The sequence below is a fragment of the Calidris pugnax genome, unplaced genomic scaffold (assembly GCF_001431845.1).
Source record: "Calidris pugnax isolate Ruff unplaced genomic scaffold, ASM143184v1 scaffold69, whole genome shotgun sequence".
NCBI lineage: Eukaryota > Metazoa > Chordata > Aves > Charadriiformes > Scolopacidae > Calidris > Calidris pugnax.
Genome location: NW_015090859.1, coordinates 3,746,504 through 3,770,268, shown reverse-complemented (window position 1 = coordinate 3,770,268; position 23,765 = coordinate 3,746,504). Strand labels below are relative to the sequence as shown.

The following is a 23,765-nucleotide window of genomic DNA, read 5'->3' as shown; positions in this document are numbered from 1 at the left end:
GGGTTTAATATTTTTCCTAGAACTTTTTTTTTTTTTTTTTTTTTTTTTTTTTTTTTTTTTTTTTTTTTTAAAAAAAAAAAAAAAAAAAAAAAAAAAAAAAGACTTCTTGCTGTTTCAGTGGCCTGAAAGCACTAAATATAATGTCATGACGTGCATGGCCTGTTTTTGTTTTTAGAAGAATTGATGCAACATGTTACGGAAGCTGGCACTGGCACATCTTTAAATGGCACATTTTAATTAAGGTCAAGCTGTAATGCAAGCCTTTACAACACCAGAAGTGTATTAATGCTTCAAATAGGTATATCTGAGTCCATTCAGTGACATGTTCTCCTCTAGGATATAAACATGGTATTTCCTAGCAGTTGCCTATAAAGCTGACTCATCAACCAGCTCATGCAATGCAAGTGACAAGTCACTTCTATTTCCTGCCTGTCACAATTGCAAAGAATTTGGATACCTCTGTGTGAGGAGAAAGATGTGCAGAAAATCATATCTAGGATGAAGGTGATGTTTTGAAGCAGCTTGATTTCATTTCTCTGGTTGGAATTTCTTTAACTATGCCACATAATGGTTTTGGAGACTTACTGCATAACAGGTTTCCACATGATAACGGCATGATATTAAAAAAAAAAAAAAGTGTGGATCTTTTTGTTCTTTAAGTGAGAACAAAAAAGTTGTCTAGTATAAATAAAGTATCAGGATCTCAGTATTAATAGTTATTTTGTAGTAGCGAATGAACATTAGGAGTTTTATTTGTACATCATTTTTATAAAAGAAATACGGCATTTATAGACAAAATCCAGAACTTCTGATTCATAATATGATATGCATAAGTAAGCATTGATTGCATAAGTACGTATTGATACGGAGTCCTGCATCTAGTTAATTATTTGTTTATGTTAAATATTTATTCTTCACTGCTTCTTTACCCACTAATCTTGAACTCCTTTTAGCAAAATGAATGTACTAGATAGTGTGGTCAATTGTGCTAGAACAGGAGTTGATACCATTCTGTTTCTCTAGGAGTTAGCTGAGAGAAATCCTACTAAGTAGCAGTGAAATGACACATGGGCAAGTGAATCAGAAGAAAGCAAACCATAAAAGTTGTAATTCCTCACAGAAACCACTTAGCCTGGTATCTCAGAAAAGAACAGATTATGACATTCAGCTCTTCTTATTATGTGTTTGGTTTTTTTTTCTTTTACTTTTTTTTTCTTTTTCTTTTTTTTTTCTTTCACCAACTAAAAGAATATCAACAGAGAAAAATATTTTCCTTTGCCCACAGTTTGAAAGGGGCCTCCAGAGATCTGGTCCAACTCCACATGAAGACAGGATCTGCTGTGCAAACAGACAGCTCCTTTGAAAATCTGTTGCTACAGCTACACAAAAGAAAGAGAAAACTTAACTGATGTTTAAACTAATACCAGGACTGTTTTAGCTGTGTTCACATTCATATTCCCAGTTCTTACCAGGAAGATGATCTTATCATTCCTGAATCCTGAAGCCCGGGGTTTTCTGCCTCAGAATGTTATTTGGAATAAGCAAAGTGTCTGCAGTGACAGTTTCAGCCTCTTTTCCTTACTTCGCACAACATAAGAACTAAGATCTAAATAAAGTAAGATCAAACTCATTTAGTGTATGCACCTGGAAGCCCAGTAAGGTAAAAATCTTATCCTCCCTGAGTGTTTTTGTGCAAGAAAGGATTATTATTCAGTCGTCCTTCTAGACTTATGAATGAATAATTTCATGTGGAAGGTACAATCTATTTATTATCTGGAGACAAAATCAAGTTAAATTGAATTAGTTTGGATATGCTGGTGGTGGTGACACATGTATGCTGAAAATTACTTTGGTACAGCATGAAATATCTTCCTAAATTTCAGGAGTTTGGTCCAGTAAATACTATTTCTCCAGATATTTTGAAGATATAAAAAAAGTCCTAAAACAGGGGTTTTTTTGAATTTCTAATCCTTAGTGCCTGGACATTTCCTAATCATAAATAGGTTGTCTCCTATAGTTTTTCTTTAAAATTAAAGTTAATTTTATTTAAAATTAAGTTTTCTAAAATTCTGAAAAAGAAAGACTATTTAGAAGTTGGTGTCCAAATATTTATTTCCAAAGTAAGAAGACATTTTTCTCCTCATAAAATAATAATGTTGTGCTATTTAACTACTAGATAAACTAGTGAGAAGGTTTACTGATATAAGCAAAGGAGTTGCAGCGCACAAATATTCCCTTCCTACTTTGAGCCATCCTTTGGTAGGGCTCAGATGTTTAAGATTGTTCTGATTTAAAAATACTGTCATCCCTTCAGATTTTAGACAATATAGATTTCTAAATAAAACTTATTTGACCTCAGATATTTTCTGGCTTTAAGGGCCGTGTTCAACTTTTTTGTTTTACAGACTGTTCAAAGGTCAAGGTAACATCCCTAACAATTTGAGTCCTACCTTTTCTTGATCTCCCACTCTTCTGGGCCAAAATTACTGGTTTTATATAAGCTTCAAAAAGTAAAATCCCAACATACCTGAGAAATAAGTTTAATGTGTTTCATAGGATCATAGGATAATTCATTTTGGTAGGGACTTCAGGAGGTCCCTAGTGCACCACCTGCTTCAAGCAGGACCAGCTGTGAGATCAGATCCAGTTGTTCAGAGCTTTGTCCAGTCAAGTCTTGAAAACTTCCAAAGATGTTTGTGTCCTGGAGGCTTCCCTTCCTTGGGCTGAATAAGGCTTGCTCACTCACCCTCTCCCATATCATGTCTCCAGCCCTGGGCATTGAGGTGGCCCTCCACAGATTTCACCCCACTTTAGCAATGTCTTTCTGTGTAGTGTGTGTGTGCGTGCAAAGCTGGCTAAAATTTTTAGATGTGATCTAACAGTGAGTGCTGGGCAGGGGGAAACAACCCCCAGTCTCCTGGCAATATTCCTGGTGATTCAGCCCTGGATGCTGCTGGCCATCTCTGCTGCCCGACCTCATTGCCAGCTCCTGCCCAGTTCACTGCCCTCGAGGACCCCAGGGTCTTTTCCCAAGAGCTGCTCCCCACATCATCAGCCTGTATCATTGCAAGGGTTTATTACTTCCCATCTGTAGGACATTGTACTTGTCTTTGCTGAATTTCATGAAATTCCTGTCAGGCCATTGCTTCAGCCTGTGAAGGACAGCCCTACCCTCTGGCATATTGGCTGGTCCCTCCAATTTGACAGCCTCTGCAAAGTCAACATGGATGCAGTATCACAACCCAGAAAAAGTGTGTTGGAAATTATCTTTGTATCTTAGTTGTAGTACGGTACTTTCATATTTTGCATCTCCTTGAAACTGACTCATTTCTCCAAGATCTGTTTCACGCTTTACTATGCTATTCTTCTGTGTCACTCAGGTCAACTGTGTAAAATAGTAGTATTTCCATGTCCGTGGTTTTGGGCCGGAAGGGCTGTAGGACTTTTCCTCTTTGCAATGTTTTTATTAGTCTTCTGTAGGCTACATTTAATGAGCTCTAAGCAATTTTTCTGATACATTGTTCTATTGCTTTCCTCTCGATTTTTTCTAACTGATCCTGATTTCCCTGAAATAGGATGCCCAAAATCACATCAAATACTCCAGTTGAAGCTTTACCATCATAAGTATTTCATGCCTCTTATTTTGGCACATGTAAATAAGGGTGTTACATATGATGATTAATTTTTTGCAATATCAAGGCGTACTTGACTCTCATTTAGTTTATGATAAATGCTTTTCTGATGATTCACTGATTAATCAGATTTATCTGTCTTGAATCTCTACATTCAGCTATTCCTTTGTCTTATTTTATAATTGTATCTTCACAGTACTCATTCATGTTTGGCTTAATTCCTTGACAAAATGTGCTTTCATCTCGTCTCTGACACTTTCTCTGACCAATAAACTACAGTAAATAAAATTATTCAGCCCCTTGCTGCTCTGTTTCTCTTTTTGTCTTAAAGGTATGTGCTCTTTTTTTAATCTGAGCACAGCCCAGAAGCTTTAGAATACTATGAGACCCCAAATGGGTAAATTGTTCTGAATATAAGCAATTTGAAAATTGATCTTTTTGCCTTTAATCAGAGCTTTTTTACTGAAGAGTTTAACTGTGATCTGTGAGACCTTTATTACCACAAGAAACATTTATTGCACTGACTTATCAGCTATAATAAAGTTTCACGACTAACAACTAATCTTTGTATTATGTTCCTTTTATATCAAGCTTGCTATAGCTCAGAAAGCTTTACAAGAAAATGCAGATGTGTCAGCACTCATCCTCTATCGGGAAGGGAGTCAAGTAGCAAGTGGCTAGATGCTAACTTAAAAAAAAAAAAAAATCCCTTTTCTTTCATCATAGAGCTTTATCCTAAATTTTTATAGTGACTTAGAACCACTTAATGGTATAATCCCACCAAGAATTCTTTTAATTATTCATGACAGAATGTATTTACTTCAGGAAAGCCCTCTGAAAAGAAGTGTCCATCTGGCAAAACCACGCTTCCTCTTCTCCTCTAATTGGAACCCAACATTAAATGTCCTGACAAAAGGGAATTTCTGATGAAGTGAACGCAACCTACTAATCTCTTTCAGACAGCTTCACTGTCAGATATGAGCTTTACTATAATGAAGCAGGTATTTCTGTATGATAAACATCAATAATGTATATAGGTACATGGCATAAAGTAGCTGTTCTTATAGAATACTCAAAGGTTTCAAGTGTCAGATTTTACAAATGTGAAGTGGTTAGGTGTTGGGATAGCGTTTTGTTTATTAGCTACTTATTTGGTCTGTTAGTGAAATATCAAAGTTTGTAACAGTCCTTAGGAAAGCTTGCTACTATAGGGTCACTGTGACAAGCCTTGTGATCTCTGTGGTCAGTGTTGTGTACCAAGGTTTTCTTTTCTCATTTAGCAACTATAAACAATACAGCTTAAAGTACTTTATGATTATAGTTAATTAAAGACTTGGTTAGTGGAAAAATATTTGTCAACCTCTATTTGCTAGACATCAGAAAAGTTCCCTATGTGACATATATCAAAAGCTTAGATCTCTCTTGAAACTCTGATAACCACAGTCTATAGACTTTGATGACTGTAGCTGAGAAGTTTATAGATACATTGAATTCAGGTCAAAGTGTGAGACAGATTTCAAGATTGGAGAGTAAGTCCAAGGCCAAAAGGTGATTGTTTTCTGACTTTACTTTGACTGTGCTTCAAAATATCAAGAAAAACCTATTTTTGAAAGCCAGTGGTGTTCATGAGGTTCCCACTGAAAGAAGCTGGAACTTCCGGAGTGGATTGTGCTAGGCTTTTCTGCCTCAGCATGAGCTAACTGGGAAGCTGCAGCACTTACCTTGGACATGAAACATAAAGATTTGATCAATATCCCCCTTATGCTCTAGATGCTTTGGAACAGCCTGCCCAGGGAGGTGGTGGAGTCACCATCCCTGGAGGTATTTAAGAAACGTGTAGACGTTGCTCTTCAGAGCATGCTCTAGTGCCCAAGATTATTGGTTTGTGGGTGGGTGTGATGTGGTGGGGTGTTGTGTTTTTGTTTTGTTGTTTTTGATTTGTTGTTTTGGTTTTTTGGGGGGTTTTCTTTGAGGTTGGATTCCATGATCTCAGAGTTCCCTTCCAACCATGGTGATTCTGTGATTCTGTGAAGTCACTTTTAAATGGAGTGCCTCACACACCGAGTGGGGAAGTTCTAGATCTTTTCTGTGGGTTATGCTGACTATGAGACAGTAATCAGAAAAGAGGTGCCTTCTTCCCAAATAAATCCCCTAATTATCAAATTTGGAACTTTTTTATTTTTATCTCTTCACAGATTTTATAAAAATGTAACACTTCTAATAGGAAAGTCATTATAAAAAGACACTTTCACGTTCTGTAATAGTTTTGAGAGTCTTTTTGTTTCCTTTTGCTTTTATTGCAAGGAAAGGAAATGACATGTTTTGTTTATGTTGAATAAGGCAGATTACTTCATTTGATACTAAATGCTATTGGGTTGCAGTTCAAAAGAAAACAAATGAACTTAAATTCAATCCAAATCAAATTTTGCAGTGCTGACTTTTTTGGCAGAGCAGCAAACTGATAGTAAAAACTTTTCATTCTAGTCTCAGCTTCTTATTATTTGCACAATTGTCTAAGCAGGCAATATTACTTTAAAGAAAGTTTTCAGTCAGTAGTGCTATATAAGAAATTTTGAAATATACTTTTGTCACAAAAACTCAGTGTTGGTAAGCCGTGTTTCTTGATACTGAGATGCATGCGTGAAATTATGTACTCTACTGTAGATATAAGTTGAATAATACAAATTATGATGATATGTAACAGTTATAACAAGAATGAAAGAATAAACAGGTAAGGTAAGTGTTGACTTATATGGGCAGTTCATACCTAAAGATTTAAATGTCTTAGTAAGTATTTTTTAATATTCTTGGGCACACCAGTCACACCCCTACCTGAAAATTTGATCTATGATGTCATTCAAATGATGGTCAAAAAATTGTATAATATGATAAATTAGCATAATTCATTTTTTTTATTCAAAATAGTCATTTTCTTCTTCGAGAGACTATAATAGATGAGAATGCTACATGCTGCAAATTAGAACCGTTAGAAGAAAAAAATCAAGAAGAAAAAAATCAGAAAGATTAAACTATGTGGATAGTCTCTTAAATTTCTCAAGAACCGTCTGTCTAATGCAGCATTGTGTTTTACTCAAAGTGATTGTGCTCTACTATAATTACTGATTATAATTTGTATTCTTAACAGAACCCCATTTTGTGGATCAGTAAGATTCTTTTTTTTTTTTTTAAATAAACAGTAACTGATCACATGCCCTTAAAAATTTTATATGCTGATAAACTGTTTGTCAAGAGTACTAGTCCAATGCAAATGTCAACGTGGTGGCATTTGTTTAATAATTAGACAGTCAGTAGAAATGAGTTAATTATTAGAAATGCATACACTGTTTTGTTTGTCATTTTTACCGGAGATACTTCCATCATTTGTCTTTGCAGCTACCTTCAAATAAAAAGCTCAACTTCAGCCAAAATCTCAGAATCTTTTTTCTAAAGCTACAGTAAGCTAATGTGAGTGTGCATTTGCAGAATGTATTTGCAAGCAGAGATATGCAAGTAAGACTAATAAAACTATGATAAATAAGTCCACAATTGGTGCACAGCCTGCATGCATGAGGTGTTCTGGAGCTTCACCTCCAGCTTGTACAGCAGTAATACCTCTTTTACAAAACATTTAAACAACAAAGAATTCAGGAGTCACCAGGTCAGTTTTGCATTTGAACACCAGCTACTTGATTGGTAACTTACAGGGGCCTTACACACACTCTAGTAACAGCATAGGTTTTCATAAATATGATGGCTATAGCATGATAGCTTGCAATAAAAATGTAAGTAAAAATGTTAACTAACAGCTGCATTGTAGGTTCACAATGGAAATTTTAAGCAGTTTGTTCCATCTTCATCCCTAGTAATGCAGTTCTATCCAGGCCACTTGAATGACAAAAGACAAAAATGCACAATAAATATGAGGAAAGCTTTACATATTGAAAAAAAGTTTACATTGTATGGAATAATGATATATCTGCAACGACAGGATGTTTCATTATTATTAAGACTTCTTCACTGTGACGCATCTCTTTCCCTTTTTGTTATTTTTGTGGGAGAGGTGACAATTTAAAATTGGTTCTGGACTCTGGTTCTTAAGCATAAATAGGTGATGGTAATAATATTAATACAAATAGTGTCTCAAGGCCTTTTCATCCTCAAGGCCTTTTAGGTGGAAAGAAGAAGATGCCCAGGAACTGTTCTACAAGAAAAAAAAAAAAATTATTTCTGTCTAAATTTCTGTTTCTGAGGTAGAATGAATTTATCAATAATTGGAAAAATGTGACTCCTTGAACAGCCAGTGTATATTGTACCCCCACTGTGCTGACGTGTATATTTTCTGCATTTTGGGTGGGTTGTGTGATATCCATCAACAGTTCCAAGTAGTCTATACAGTTAATCTGTCCTTAATATGCATATACTTTATAATATAAACATAGAACAGTTGAATGTGCATTTCTTCAAAGCAATTTTCATATTTCATTAGTCCTTAAATAGTTTGGATACGATTGGTCCTCATGACATCTTATAAAAGAATTTAATTGCTTTTAGACTGGCGAAACTGATTCTAAATTGAAGCGCACCTTAGAAAATGTCCAACAGCAGCCCTTTCCAAGGGCACCAGCACGTCTGCTGATTAAATCTTCGGCAGATTTATACTGGGAAAGTCAGATTCTCTTCCAACAGGCATGTCCCAGCAGATGCTGCAGTTTATGGATGGGTTGTTGGAGCCACAGGCACCTGGTTTGGCGGGTACCCAGTTTGCCCCCTGCTGTATCAGCAAGAAGTGCTTGTGCTGAAGGCAAGAACTGCCGCGTGTTGGTTCATATCATAGCTCAGCTCTTTCCTTCAAGGGAATGAGCAGTTCCAGGTCACTTTGCTGTGCCACGGCCTGCTTTGATGTGCATTGGTAGCGTTCACACACTTTTTTGCTGTGGCGATACCCGCTAGCATTTTAACTATGCTAAAAAGAGCTAATTTAAGGGGCTTGCTTAAATAATATACAATATATGAAAATATACAGCATTCACTTCACAGATGAGAGACAAAGAGCTATTCAGGGAGAACACCAGTGAGGAGGCTTTCTTGCAGAAATGGCCATAAGCTTCCAACTCCTCCAGCCATTCAAGAAAAGGATATTTTGACAGCAGAGTAGATGCTGCTGTAAATCTCCTAATTATGGATCAAAAATGCCACCGACCCATGACGCACAACACTGAACTGGTATAAGCTCACACAGCAGTTTGGAACAGTGGAAAATTTGGTGCTGGATTAACCTTTATATGATTAGGTTCTGTGTCAGATTCAGTATCAGATGTGTTCTAGCCTTCTTTTCAAATACACAGGCAATGAAAAAAAAAAAAAAAAAAAAACAAAAAAACAGAAAAAAAGCATAAATCTGGCATATACTTGTATCATCTGCTTTAGCTAATTTGACAGCTGTGCTATGGTTTGTATCTACCTGATCTGGACAAAATTCATGTTTTTAGTAACCTCAAGGAAACAGTGCAGAGCTCTGACAGCAGTGCTTACAAACCCTTGTTCTCAAAGGTTGTGTTATTTCACTGGCTTTAGCCACTGATGTGAGGCTTGCTTGTACTTGAGGCATCTGCTGGTTGAGTTCTCCTGTGGGTGCAAAAAGTGCTTATGCACCAAGGTACCTGATTTTTTCCCCATCATTCTTCCTCTGCCCACCTGCTGGGGTACCTTACACCATTATCACTCCAAGGGAAATCCAGTCTGGTAAATCCGGTATCGATCCACCAAAAATGTACTCTGCATATGCCTCATAAACCTCATTATCAGTTGTTAGAAAAGTGCAAGTACTGAATCATTCTTCCACATGTTTCTAAATGCTACATTCACAGAAAAGGCCACCGTTACTAGAGCGTTGCCAGATTTTCTGTGGTAATAGGAGTTTTGTTTTGAAACCATGAGTCCTCTATAGCGCAATTAGAATAGAATTGTGAAAAAGAATTGTCAGAAATCAAACCGGTATTGTTTCCCATCTTTATGTGACTGAACATTATTAGAGAACAGAATAATTGTGGGGAATTTTTCTTGTTGTAATTGTGGTGAAGGAATGAGGGGTGGAGTGTGTGTGAATTGTCCACCTTTGTTGGTGTTGTGATGATGTTATTTTGATTTAGGTGTCTTAGGTCTTTAGGGAATTCTTTTGTTGATGTAAGTGACGTTTGTGAAGATGGTAGATTGTGTTTTTTAATGATAATGGTAATTTAAGAATGATAAAAGAAAACACTGTTTTAATTCGCAGCATGATGTAATTAAAAATCAGATCCCATAAGATATTTAGGCGCCTCATTCTTAGTGATTTCAGCTATATGAAGATACCTGAATACTTTTAAAAATATGGCCCATAGACATATTTCAGGAGGGTCAAAATACATTGTTGTAATGATTAGATTGCTATTCTTTTCAATAGTCTGTTGTACTATAGCTTTTGATTATTCTGTTTTGGGCTACTGCTCTTTATGTCGGTTCTGATTTTCTTTCCTGAGTTAGCCGCTGCACTAGGTGGCTCTCTTTCTCTCTTCTAATTAATTGTTTTGGGGAAGGTTTGCAAAATTTCCTTTGGATTCACAGTGTGCAAAGAAGTACAGCTTAAGGGCTGTACACTTACTACTCTATGTACTTAGCTATTACTTTGTTGTAAGAGACGCTGAGTATACCTGTCACCCATTCAGCTACTAGGGGAGTCAGTGGGCATCCTGGGATCAGGCAGATAAGAGCTGATCTATTCCCTAGCTGGCGGGAGGGAAATTTAAAAGAGTCAGAGTTATCAGAGGATCTTCTCAAATCTTCCTTCTGAGGGGGAATCTCTGGTAGTGCAAAAATGGCCAAACTGTCAGTGGTATAAATGAAATCTTCAGTTTTAGCTTACTTGTAGGGCTGAAGTTGGCAGGGAGGAACCTAAAGCAAAAGTTTAAGGGAAGAAATGTGGAGTATTCTGTCACAGGTACTGTTTCCTCCAAAGGCTGAGAAAAATCTGTAATAAACCTCTGGTTAGGAAGGCAACGCTGGCTTTTAACCTCAAAAGTTTGATTGTGCACCAGCATTGTAAATACTATATATGCTCTTTTTCCTCCTTGCAGGTATCTAAGCCAGACTGTACTGGAAGACACGATGTTAACAGCCAACCCTCAAAATAGGGAGAAGTTAGCTGTACTAAAACAAGCTCTAGGTGCTATGGGATTCAATAGCCTGGTAAGTTACACAAGCTTATGTTATTAGTGGCTAAAATCACGATATTTCTTGGTTAAAAGCAGGTCATAAGAAAGTCTCACTGATAATCTTTTGTGGGCAAAAGAAGTGCCTTTCTGTCTTTTTTTTTTTTTTCCTGTTGGCTAAGACCTTGAAACAATATACAGTACTAGTTCACTCCAGGGAAATTACTGTAATCACTTTTAATTAGACACAGCACCAACAATGTAAATCTTTTTCATTCTTAAAGATTCACAAAATAGCTTCAAGGTATAATACTCTGAACAATTAAATTACATAGATAAAAAGAAACAATCAAATCCCATATGACAGAAACCTCATAAAACCCACAGGAATTTTTTACTCTTCCTGATTATCTCCTGTCCCTTTTAATTTTGTGAAATACACATTCCAAATGCCTTTGCTCCAGCACCTGAAAAAGAGTAAATACATATTTAGTCAAAGAAAATTAGAGCTAGGTAACTTGAAAGAGCTGATTTAACCCCCAAAAAGCAACAAGAAGGTAGGTCTGCTGTTTGTCTTTAATCCTTTTATCCTGTAAAGCTGATAGACAAAATTTGGAAAGAAGAGGTTCTGGAGGACAAAGGTTTAAAAGGAATCTGGAGAAATGTAGAGCTGAATATAAGAACCCGTGTAAGCTGTGTAGTTCCCTTCAGGATACTAGAATACTTATCAAACTCTATATTTCTTACATATGGATATGCTACCTAGCACACTGTAGCTGGGACGCTTCTGCAAAACAAATGCATAAGCAACAGTACTTCTAGAAGGAGGTAAAACCTTCTTTACCCCTAGATGATATTTAGCATCATAAGAAAAAAAACAGAGGAAAAGTTAATGTGACAGGATGCTAAATAATCATAAGAGATGACAGATGGGCAGCAGTTGTAATAAAAAGAGATCGAAGGCTATCAGAAAAAAAAAATGTGAGTCTGCTGAAGCTGTTACTTAGGTGTGAGGTAGACTTCTGTGGCGATGGTACATCATGTGTTGTTTGGCATTGCCTAGTTAAGGTGGTAACAAATGTTCTTGGGTAACCTATGCCACCTTTGAATATAAAGAGTGGGGTTTTTTTCATTAATATTCACATGACCATGTACAAAATTGAACACATGCGGCTATAGTTGACAGAATTATTCCCTACAGCTCTGCACCTGTAGATTTCAGTAGCAAAAGGTCCAGGCATTTCTGCATTTAGCCTGATGTTCACGGATGGATGGATCACTCTGCTCTATTAACATTTTTGTTCTGTTGAGGAAGGGGTTCAGTCCATAAATAAATAATTGAATGCATAATGAATTATGATTTAGAAGCCTGCAGAAACATAGAAACATACATAGAAAAACACGGTATTCTTTTGGATCCAGCACTTCAACTTCACTTTGCTCAGAGTTCTTGAAAGGAACTGAGATGCCTCTCAGAAAAGCATAAAGAATCTTCAAGGTTCCCCTATATCCAAGCAACATTCGAATAATCATTTAGGAGGCTAGAAATTCGTGGAGCTCTAGAGTACTGCAGGCTGAACTCCTGTGCTGGAGGTTAGAGGGGAATATGTAGATAAAACATATCTCCTAAAATTTCTAGTCATTACTTCTGAGGTACATGGAAAGGTCTGCATGTATCATTCCTTGACCATCTAGCCACATTTAATAGTAGAGTAGGTTATCTTTTTGAAGAATTACATAAACATTCCTTATCAGTCTTTAATGGTATCTTGTAAAGGATGTTAATGTTTATTAAAAAAATGTTTCAAAGTTGCGGGAACATGCATCTTAGAGCACAACGAGAAAGTGTTTGAGAATCTGCCATGTCAACTAACAAAATCACTAGAATAAGCAGCTATCCAAGCCTGATGCAATTCAGTGCTGTACAATCATCCTCAAACCAGTTCTGAACAAGCTAACAAACAAGGAAGAAGTATGCTGAACTAGAGTGCCATTCCATCTTGCCTAAGAGGCCTTCCCAAGAAGCAGGTTATAGCACCCTAGCTTCTATATTAGCATATAATACCATATTAGCATGATAGAATATTAGCTATCTTATTCAGACTTACTCAGCCTGTATATATATTGCTTTTTAAAATGTTTAGCTGTGGTACTGTGTAATAGCAAAATATACTGTTGACCTATTTACGTCTATCTCATACAGTAAGAGATTGCCTTAAAAGTCCTTGTCATAAAACGTAGTTTAGAGAATCAAACTTGCTTAAACAGCATCAGAGGTGCTGTAGTCTGTATCCCCAAAAGCCAGTAAGCTTTGTTTAATGCCCTCTGAGAACGGGCATATTTATTAGAGAAAAGACAAAGAAGAAAAAGAGAAACTTTTATTTTGATCTGCTGCTTTTGAAAACTGATGAAAAGTCATCCAAGCTTGGTTTCAGTGTGTTCTGAATTCATTGCAGTCACCTGAGAATAAAGGGGATATATTGGCTAAGTATTTAATTTGTAGTGTATATTTAAATCTTATTCTATAATCTTATTCCAGTAAGTGACACTTCTCATGTCACTTCTACTGTTTCAGTAGAATCAGGTCCCACATATTATTTTTAAAAAATATTTCAGGAATGATCAATTAAATTTCCTGGGCATGATGCCATGTAATGCTATAGTGGCTATCAGGTTTCCTGGTTTATAATTTTCAAGGTGCACCATAGTTATATAATGGACCTTAAAAAAAATCCAACAATACACAATGTTAGGCATGTGTTAGCATTTTTGGTTCATCTTTCATGTATCATTTTTTGGGTTCAAATTTAAAAAAGAAAAAAAAAAAAAGAAAAAAAGAAAAGGAAAAGGAAAACTTGTTCTTTTCTTGCTGTGGTAAAAATGATGCTAGGAAAGATCTCGCCCTAAAGATAAACGCTTCACAACCTTAGAGGCATCAGAATATAACATGGAATCATGGGGAAAAGGGAGGTTGCTTTTGTTTCTTTTAGACTTTAACTACAACTTTTTCTACCAGGAACCTGTTACAGTTTAGAGCTAGACACTCTAATAGACACTCTAATAGACACAACTCTCACATGGAGAAGACATGTTTATTTCTTGCAGAAATAATGCATCCATTAAGGATATTTCTGTATTTTTTATCACATTCTGAAAAAATTTCTCTACTCGGTAGTTAATGTGCTTTACATTAAAACAACAACAACAAAAAACCCAAACAAAAGAAGGTAGTCTTGTTTTGTGTCCTAGATAGGTTCCAGTTTGATTTCTAAATCAAAATTTCCAGTTAATAGTTCACACGTGAATACTTCTAAACTTAGCAAATGCCAATGATATAAAGTAATAGAATTTGTGTTTTTGTAAAGCATTGCCTTTCACTGGTATGCCCAACAGATCTCTTCTTTATCTTTAATTCTACATAAAATATGTCCAGGAGGTGGAGAACCTGTTTGTAATTCTCTCAGCAATTCTGCATCTTGGAGACATTCACTTTACGGTCCTGACGGACGCTGAGACAGCTTTCGTGTCAGACCTGCAGCTACTGGAACGAGGTCAGTAGGATGTGACCTTGGAGCATTGGTCCCACAGTGGGGCAGTTGCGCTGATCCACCGACAGATGGAAACACAGTCCCAGGGAGACAAAAAAAATTACTTCTGAAAATTCACAGTACTGTGGGAAGACAGTATCCGATTGACTTGGATGTTTTATAAACTATAGAGTTTTATGGGATGAAATAAATTCCTAGTATTGATAATTATCCGATACAATGTCATATTTAATGCTATCATTTGCCAAAGGAGATTGTACAGTGCACTTTGTGCAGTCTTCTTTTAAAATACTCTTGTGCTGCTTGTCAACAGCTGAGCAATTTGTATTGAATTGAATTCCTTACATTCAAAATCTATGTCTTAAAAGGGTCTCTTGTTTTCATGCTTTGAAGTTCGCCCTCTTGGTCGCTAACAAATCTCCTCAAAGTGGCTTATGGATACAGAATGTCAATAAGTAACATACCTTAACTCTAATAGGAAAGTCTGCCAAGCCCAGGGAAAGTCCTGACTAATCTATAAAGGGGAAAGCAAGCTGTAATGTAATATACAGATAGGTTCAAAATTAACAAAGTGCTGATTATAGTAATCCGATTTTATATGTTCATTAATTTTGATTACTCCTGTGACAGCATGCTTTTCTTTAATGTGTGGGTTCTTTCACTCTTCAAAAATAGCATCTACATAGGAAAATCTGTTATATAAAAAAAAATGCAGTAAAGCATGAATCAGCCTTTCTTTAAATTTTCTTTTTATTTCAGTGGCTGGGATGCTGCAGGTTTCACCAGATGAGCTTGCTTCAGCCTTAACAACTGATGTTCAGTATTTCAAAGGTAATCTTTTCCAAGCTTACCTTCTCATAGAAAAGACCTGGTAGCATTTTGATCCTTCTGATTTGAGAATTTTAAAAGCAGATAATTTTTGTTTCTTATTTCCGTATGGTCTTGTAAATTTTCTCTCTGAGGAATGTGTAGGATTATCTGCCATGCAATTGAGTCAGACTGGGCCATGAATTAGAAATACCTTTGTAACATGGAGCAAAGCAATTTTGCAGTCTGACGCCAATCGACTCCTAACTTAATTAATCTTATAAAAGTATGTCAAGATAACATACTGGGTACTTATACTAAGAACTACAGTCAACAGGAGTTTCCTGAAACAAAAACTACTAAAAAAAGTTTTTAAAAAGTTATTTTCAGTAAAATGCTAGTTCTTTGTAGAATGCATACCCTTTTCTATTGAAAAAAAGTACAAAGATACATGTTTCCAAACTGAGTATCTTGTGAGTGTTGACAGTCTTCTCATCTTTCACTGAAGGCTTTAGAAAAAAACCTAACACTGTGTATATGTTTGGCAAAGGAGAATTAAAAAGGGTGGAAGGACTTACTGTAAAATTAGGCAAGGTAAGCTTTACAGCATTGTTTCATCTCCATTTTCTGCTTTCTCTCTTAGGAGACATGATTGTACGGAGGCACACTGTAGAGATTGCAGAATTTTACCGGGATCTCCTGGCAAAATCTCTGTATGGTCGTTTATTTAGCTTTTTAGTGAACACAATCAACTGCTACCTTCAAAATCAAGATGAGACTGGCAGGTAGGAGTGCCATTACAAACTATTAGATGTGCCATTATCTGTTCAAATCCAGATCCATAAAAGAAACATAATTCCATCATTTAAAGCATTTTATGATAGTGTGATAGTGATGCTTGCATCTTTAAATCACTGATCATTCCTTCAAATAATTTCCTCAGTAACATATTTGTTTATTTTCTTGTGTAAGGGGACATGGCACTTTAGGTAGTAATCTAGATTGGTGGTTAAAATTAGTAACCTTGTAAGAGTTGACAATACAGAATGAGCTAAGTTTTTCAACAAGTAAAAAGCTGCTTTGTGGGTTTTTTTTATCACAGAAAATCCTTGTTCTTTCTCCCCAAAACTATGACCTTAGCACAGGGTATTCAAAAAATAATTTTATTCAAAGGCCTTCAAATAAATGTTTAAATTTCACTGAATTAAATGTTCTAAGAATGTTCTGGATGTCTCTAGTTTATCATCTGATAAATCCAATGCTGTTGCTGTCTAGCATGGCTTCTTAGAAAAAAGGAATGCTAATTAATGTGTCACTGGACCAGTCAAGAAACAAGCAAAAAACAAACAAACAAATAAACAAAAAAAGGAGTTTCAGTAGAATCAAAGTAGCAAACTAAGACAGTAGACCTAATTAACTGGTCATATGCATGTGACTTAACCAAGGTTCAACATTTCACGTGCTCAGATGAGCTGTCTTATGAACACTAAGTACAAGATGGTTTCGCATTAGTGGTACATGGAAATTCACAAAAAGCAGATGTGGAACTTCCAAAAAAGAAGCATTTGTTTTCTTATATCATATCTGCATTGGCTTCATAGAAATATTTATCAAGTGCTCTCTTTTAGAGTTAAGACTTTGAAGACTTCACAATCTTTTTTTTTTTTATTATTATTATTATCCTATTTGTAGACCAATTAGTAATAAATCACATTTCTCTTCTATAGGCTTAGCTAACAGAAAAAGATACCATGCCAGAGTAACTCAGAGCTTTCTGCAGATAAAAGCTTTCCTTCATTATATATATACCACCAGAGCGCCTAACTTCTTGCTGAAGCAAAAGGAAGGTTTGCCAGTAACACAAAATGGTTTTACTTGTCTGTTTCTGATTGTGTACCCCTTAAAATTGTGGGCACCTGGACAACCAAGCTAGAACAACTTTCCAATCCATGTCCTAGTTTGAAATACTGTGTTTATAACAAGGAAATACAATGTGGTCACATTCAATTTTTCACCATTCATTCCTGGAATTTATGGAACATGAGCTTAGCTCAGTGCATGTCTTCAGACAGACAACAATGCAGTTCATGTATTCCTAATTACAGTGAGCTCATTTCTAGGGGTTGTTGAGGAAGAAATCTAGAATCAATATATTAATCTATTGAAATTATTTGAAAAAGTTTTTCAATGTGCAATTTTTCAATTTTGAAATTTGATATCTCACAGAATATCTTTCAGAATAGGGTGTTGTGTATCTCTGATGTTCAGTAATGTAAACCTTTAATTTCTACATATCATAGGATTTTCAAATAATGAAAGTCTAAGCTGTTTGTATATTGTTTACCTTGTATTCTCCTTTTAGTGCAATCATAGGTGCCTGACTTCTACCTTGTGGAATTACTTCTCAGTGAAACTATTTCTACCTGTGTGGTAACTGGAAGACTATGTGATGTTGCAAGTCCTAGCTAAAACATGACTGCTGTTTGATGTTGTCGGGGATGAGGAATTTGCAATAGCTTTATATTATATCTATGCTTGAAAAAGGCGAGTTCTTCATTCAGACTGGCTGAAGGAAGCTAAGCAGCTCAGGATGAGAGCTGAGAAGATGTATTACATTTTAGCAGGTCAAATTCAGCCTCAGGTCCCTTTCCAAACTTGAAGCTCAATGGCTTATTTTAAGTGAAAATGAAGTTGACCATTCTTCATTGATGTTTCAACCTCACTTGAGTTAGCGAGCTTAAGATAAGAAAATAACTCCCGCGTCCCTAGCTTATTTTTTGCTCCAGCTTAATCATATTTTATAAGCTGTAATAGTAAATCAAGGCATAACACAGTTTTAAGATGCAAATTAGATTAATGTAAGTCATTGCGTGAAGTTGTGATTTTTGGTTCAACCAAAGACATTACCTAATGGCTAAATAAGGCTGATGGTTTTCAGGCCACACTTCATTCCCCAGTCAGATACTGACACAGTTATTACTTACCAGATGGGATGAAGCCTTCATCAGAAACCTGGAACAAGGTTTCTAACTCAGTTCTCGTGTTTTGTTGTGAGGTAGCTTGACTGTACTTTCATCCCACTTCAGTGAAAATTTATGAAGCAATAAAGTTAGATTTATTGGCTTAGTAACTCTAAGAGAAACACTTGATCTTGGCATTTTTGAGGAAAATAGTTACCTGGCTTTAACTTTTATGGTGAAGCTACTCGATTTTGTTCATTAATATTGATTTATATTTACCATAAAATAGCTTGTGTCAGGTTTCAGGCAAGGTAAAAGTGAAGATTGCCATTAGAGCTAAGGCAAGGGGTGATGATTCTAGAAAGGCTGCAAAGACCAATCACTGGAGGTATTAAGCATAAGAGGATAAAAGTGTTGCCAGAACCCAGCAAATTCATTACTTTATAATACTATCCAGTAAATATAAACCAAGAGTTTTAATGACAGTGTTGAGGTAATGCACCGTCAGAAACGTTGTTCTTCTTCATAAAAAGTAACTTATGATTTTTTCTAGTTAGAACTAAATTATAACCATGAATGCTAGTTTTGACTGGTTGTGAGGTACTTTTGATGTTTCCTACGTTATTCATCTTGATATTGTTTCAAAGAAATTCACTGGGGAGAAGCTGCTTTTCCATAATTGGCCTCTAGAATGGAATTACAGGAAAGCTATTAAAATTTTTCACAGGTACCTATATTTATTTTTTAAAAGCAATTAATATTTAAATGCACTCATTTATATAGTGATTTCCTATTCTACTGATTTTATTATTGTATAAAATGTCTAGGTGAACTTCTTCCCAGGACTCTTAACTCCTCAGAGTTTACTACTGTTTTACTTCCATTCAAATAAGTATGCTGTTGTTCAGTTTTGTAGATACACTAGAGCATTCATGGTTGCCTAAATGTGGCATTTCAAGTTACTTGATTGCATGTTGGCAAGGTTGAATCTAGTGATCCAAATGTTAGTAATAAAATGTCTTAAGATGATATTTGAAGCACTTCTGACTCACTCTACAACAGGACTTTACAATTATGGGATTTAAGAGTATTTGTGAACTCTTATGAAGCATCATTCTTCCTTTCTGATGGAAAACAAGCTCATTAGGTATATATACTTGAGAAAATCTTGTTATTGTCTCCACTGCCTGCTAGTAACTAGAAAGCATGATGTTTTATTAGCTAGTTAGCAAAATGTTTCTCTCTTATGTGGCCTGAAGATGGGGCTAATGCCAATATGCCTGCTGTATTACAGACAAGCAAAGAAAGTTAGCACTGTTATACCCTTTGTCTGTATGACCAGGTCAGCCATAGGAAATTTCTGTTTCAAGTAGAGCATATAGAATATTTCTAAATAGGCATTTTCTGTGTATTCTGACTGTGTAATGTTACTCCCAGTGAAATGCAAGTATTGCAAGAGAGTAGCAGCCACAACACTTACTTGGGCAAAGGAAAGATCTCAGGAGTCTCATTTACAAACTTCTTAATACACATTATCAGATTAATAGAGCAGTATATTCTGAAATAGAAATCTTTCCAGATAAGAAAAGAAAAAAAAAACAGAGCATAAACTAAAACAATATGGTGCATAATATCATATTTTGAGATCTGTTTCAGTCCAGAACATTTCCAGTGTTACATTAAACACGAAAATGGTATTTTTTTAAAGCATAGAATAAATTTTGCTTTAAAGAACTGGGGAAGAGTATGTGCTACTGTTGAGCGGGCTATAGATCTTGAGTCTATTAGCAAAAATATTTCTCCCTTCCTGCCATACCTCTCAAGTCACTGAAAGAAATGTTTCTCAGATATGGAGCCAGTATTTCTTTTTGCTGTGTCCAACCATTGCCTCTGTCTGAACCACTCATACCTGGGTAAGGTAATATTAAAAGAAAAATGACAGTTGTTGAGCAAGATGACTGAGAGATGTGGCAATGACACCAGGTCTCAACAAAAATCTCAAAATCTTAAAAACATCTCAGAAAAATCTCTCTTAAAAGAGGTAAGCTTGCTTGTTCTAGTAATTGTTTGAGATGAAGAACATAGCCAACAGCGAGTATTCAGCCTGTTCCCTTCAAGAACAGTGTTTATGACAACAGGTGTAATCTGTCCCCCTGGGAGAAATGAGGGAGTTTTAAGTAGGATTCTGAGGATCCTCATTGGATGGCTAGTTTATATACTTGATCTGTTCCTAGAGATATTTCCTCACTAATCAGTATCACTTCTGGATTATCCGGATCAGATGTAAACCAACTGGCTTTCTTCCGGGTTACTGGCAGAAGTTGGAGAAAGAGCAAAAAACATTATATCCGGGGCAGATGAAAAGGTGCGTTAGATCATCCTGCCTCAACAGCTTCCCCTCACTGCTTTATGTAGGCAGACTACAGAAAAATGACAATGGGAATGAACCCTATGGATTTCAGAGCTAAAAACCATCTGGGATGAAAAAAAGTGTGATCAAATAACATCCTGTATGTTTGTCTGAAGCACTGGGTCAGAGGCATTGTAAAGGGAATTCTGTTCACCTTGCCAGGAATGGCAAACGGGTCAAGAGCAACTCTTGATGAATGGCAAGATGTCTGCCAAGACAGTAGATCATCAGACAGGATGTCTGGTATATGTGTATTGTTTTTAGGAGTTGCCAAGAATTTTTATGTAGTTTCTTCATAATGCAGTTGTTAAGGGTACAAGATCAAAAGGTAATTCTAGTCTATAAGGACATCTTTCCAGAGATGTCATTCTGAGAAAAAAGGCAACACTGGAGAGATTGTAAAATATTATCAGTCAAAATGATGTTTTGTAAATGACAAAAGTCAAATGAATTAGGGTTAACATCTACGCCTGTTTTTAACTATTTACAGCTATGTGCTGGTCTAAGAGATAAAAATGTTCTTCAAAGATTGGCAAATTGCTGTTTTTTCTAATTTCTGTGCTAAGAAATATTCTCAAATTTGAAATCAGAGTCTCAGTCCCCACTAAAACTATAGCTGTTTTAATTTTATACATAGTAAATATTGGCTATCTGAACCATAAGAAGTAAAAGTGTCAGTGATGTTTAGTAACCATAAAGAATAAAGTAAAGTAAGGGGATTTTTCAGAACAAAAAGTGCTCTTTTATAATATTTGTTCTTTCAGACACTGGTGACATGCCCTTTCATTTGTAAACATGGGATCATTCATGCTTTATTTTGCCTTGGGAATCTCTGCTATGATTAATTTAAGGGAAGTAATTTTGCTGGAATTAATATGATTGACAGCTAGCCAAGAAAAACATATATGGACCCTCCCCCTGAGAAGAAATGTGGTATAAAACAGAGGAAGACGAGAAGAAATATAAAACAAAGAAAAGTAATTTGTGGCCACATATAAAACAGCGCTTTTAATTTGGATGTTGCGCTGTCTGTTGCTATTTAATGTAAGAAATCTGGGCAATAATTTAATACAGAAAATTACTATAATGATTAGTGAGATTTTGCAAATAAATGCCACAACATAGTAATAAAATGTCACTATTGTAGAGGATATAGGGCCTTGTTCTGTTATACTTGCCCTGTAGGCAAGATATTAATTATGTAAAACCTCCAGCTCTTTTTCATGTAATGCTTGTGTCCTCTAATAATACAAGGCCAAAATTATCAAGTGGATTTCATTAAAAAAAGGGATTACATGTTTTCCTGTCAACAAATACATCCCCAGTAAATCAAGCTATTTCTTGGAAATATGACACTCCACGGTTTTGGTTAAGGAATGTTACCTGAGGTAGGCAACAGGCTGGCTACTAAGGCTTTTATCTGGATTTTTAGAAACTAGGGCCAGGTTTCTGTTTGGCCTTATTTGTAATAATTCATTAAGTCAGTTTGTTTAGGTCTTTTCCTTATGCAAATGTTTATATATACCTTGAGAAAAACTAAGAGACTAATTTGACAAAATAACAGTCATGGCATCATGACTTTACTTACATCCCATTACTTGCATCATTTATGTACATCCCATTACTTACATCAACTGGGATGTAAGTAATCCAGCATCCCATCTATTCATTGAATCAGACAGAAAAGGGACAAGCTGTTCTATCCATGTTAAGTAGCTCTTGATATTTGTGAAATCTAATGCAATATTTCAGCTGTTGTGCAACACTACATAGCAGTTCATGTTTTTCTTTCCTATAAGGAAGGCTATAGATGGATGACAAAATAATAAAATAAGAATGAAAGAATGAAAAATTATTAAGTATTCTGAAATTCCAAACTACTTTTTTTTTTCAAAGCTTATTTAAATACCACAATAATTCTCTCTTTTCGATAGTAGCCTGAGGTAGTTTGTTTTCAAAATGTCTACTTCTTCTTTATAGAAACGAAGTGGTCTTGTTTTTTTGTCCATTGTAACAAGGAATGTACACCAATCTCTAATCAGGAGCACTTGCGAATGACGCTTACATTTTAAAACACAATTTAAATTGCACTCATTGCTAGAAATGGAGGTGGTGATACATCTTTATGCTTCTTGTCGTAGAAATTCCCTTGGAGGCTAATTGACCTCACGATAACCTCTCCTGCCCAACAAAGTCATTCTAGACTAGATTTATTGTGCAACTCTCTATGTCTGACATTTGTGCACATAACCAGTCTTGGGACAATCAGTAGTGCATTGAACTTGTATGCCTTAGAAATGAAGACAAACTTCTTGGATCTGATATCTGAAAAAGGCTCTGCTTCTCCCTAAGGATTGTTTTTCCTAGCTTGTTTTGTAGCACTCTTTTTTTTTTTTTATTTTACTTTTTTTGTTTGTTATGTGGGAATTTATTTTCAGGGCTGGATTCTCACCTAATTTAATGGTAGAATTTACAATGGCTAATAGAGCTATACTAAAGTACTTCAACAGTGGACCACCTTTTTGTCTGTTATATCCTGATTTAGGTATAGGAGAAACATGGAACATGGAGGGAAAATGTGGAAGGAAAAGTAGATTTCAGAAACAGCAGGATGCAATATTATTTATATGCATAAAAACCCCATAGTTTCACAAATTCTGTTGGCAAAGAGAAAGCAAAGCTCATCTGCTTTAGGAAGTGTCCATCTTCTTTCTCAGGAAACTGAATGATTTTTCCTTTTGCTGGTTTTCCATGTTCTGGAGAGCCATTGGCTATATTGCAAAGTCCTTCATCCTGGTGGCAGATCATTTCACTCTGGACAAAGTTCCACTGCATTTCACATAGGCAAACGGCAACATTTTTTTTACTATAACCCTCTTTTTATGTTCTCTGCCTCAATGAGCCTCAAATCCTTCCAAAGCAGGCAATGGGATATCCCAAAGCATTAATTTTGCTGCCTGTAGTGAACTTGGTTTATTCTCCAAATCAGGTTTACAATGACTTAGTCCTAAGTAAGTACAGAATAATAACACCTCTGTCCTTTTCCCATTTCTCCTCTCCAAATCCTAGGTGACCACTCTGCCCTAATCCTTGCAGTGGCCCAAAATAAAAGCCCTTCCCTGAATGCAGGCAGTGGAACATGACACATTAAATGTACTACCAACAAATATTTTTTCATATAAAAAGACAAGAAATATCTGTCGTCTTTGTTCCAAAATCCT

General features: G+C 35.8%; 1 protein-coding gene across 1 annotated transcript in view; it reads left to right on the top strand.

Moving 5' to 3' along the window:
* MYO16 (myosin XVI) overlaps nt 1-23,765 on the top strand; it is a 327,773-nt gene that overhangs the window by 174,073 nt on the left and 129,935 nt on the right. Inside the window, exons 17-20 of the mRNA XM_014944223.1 lie at nt 10,745-10,856; nt 14,253-14,370; nt 15,127-15,198; nt 15,818-15,959. Coding sequence (XP_014799709.1) covers nt 10,745-10,856; nt 14,253-14,370; nt 15,127-15,198; nt 15,818-15,959 — 444 coding nt within the window. The remainder of the gene's footprint in view (nt 1-10,744; nt 10,857-14,252; nt 14,371-15,126; nt 15,199-15,817; nt 15,960-23,765) is intronic.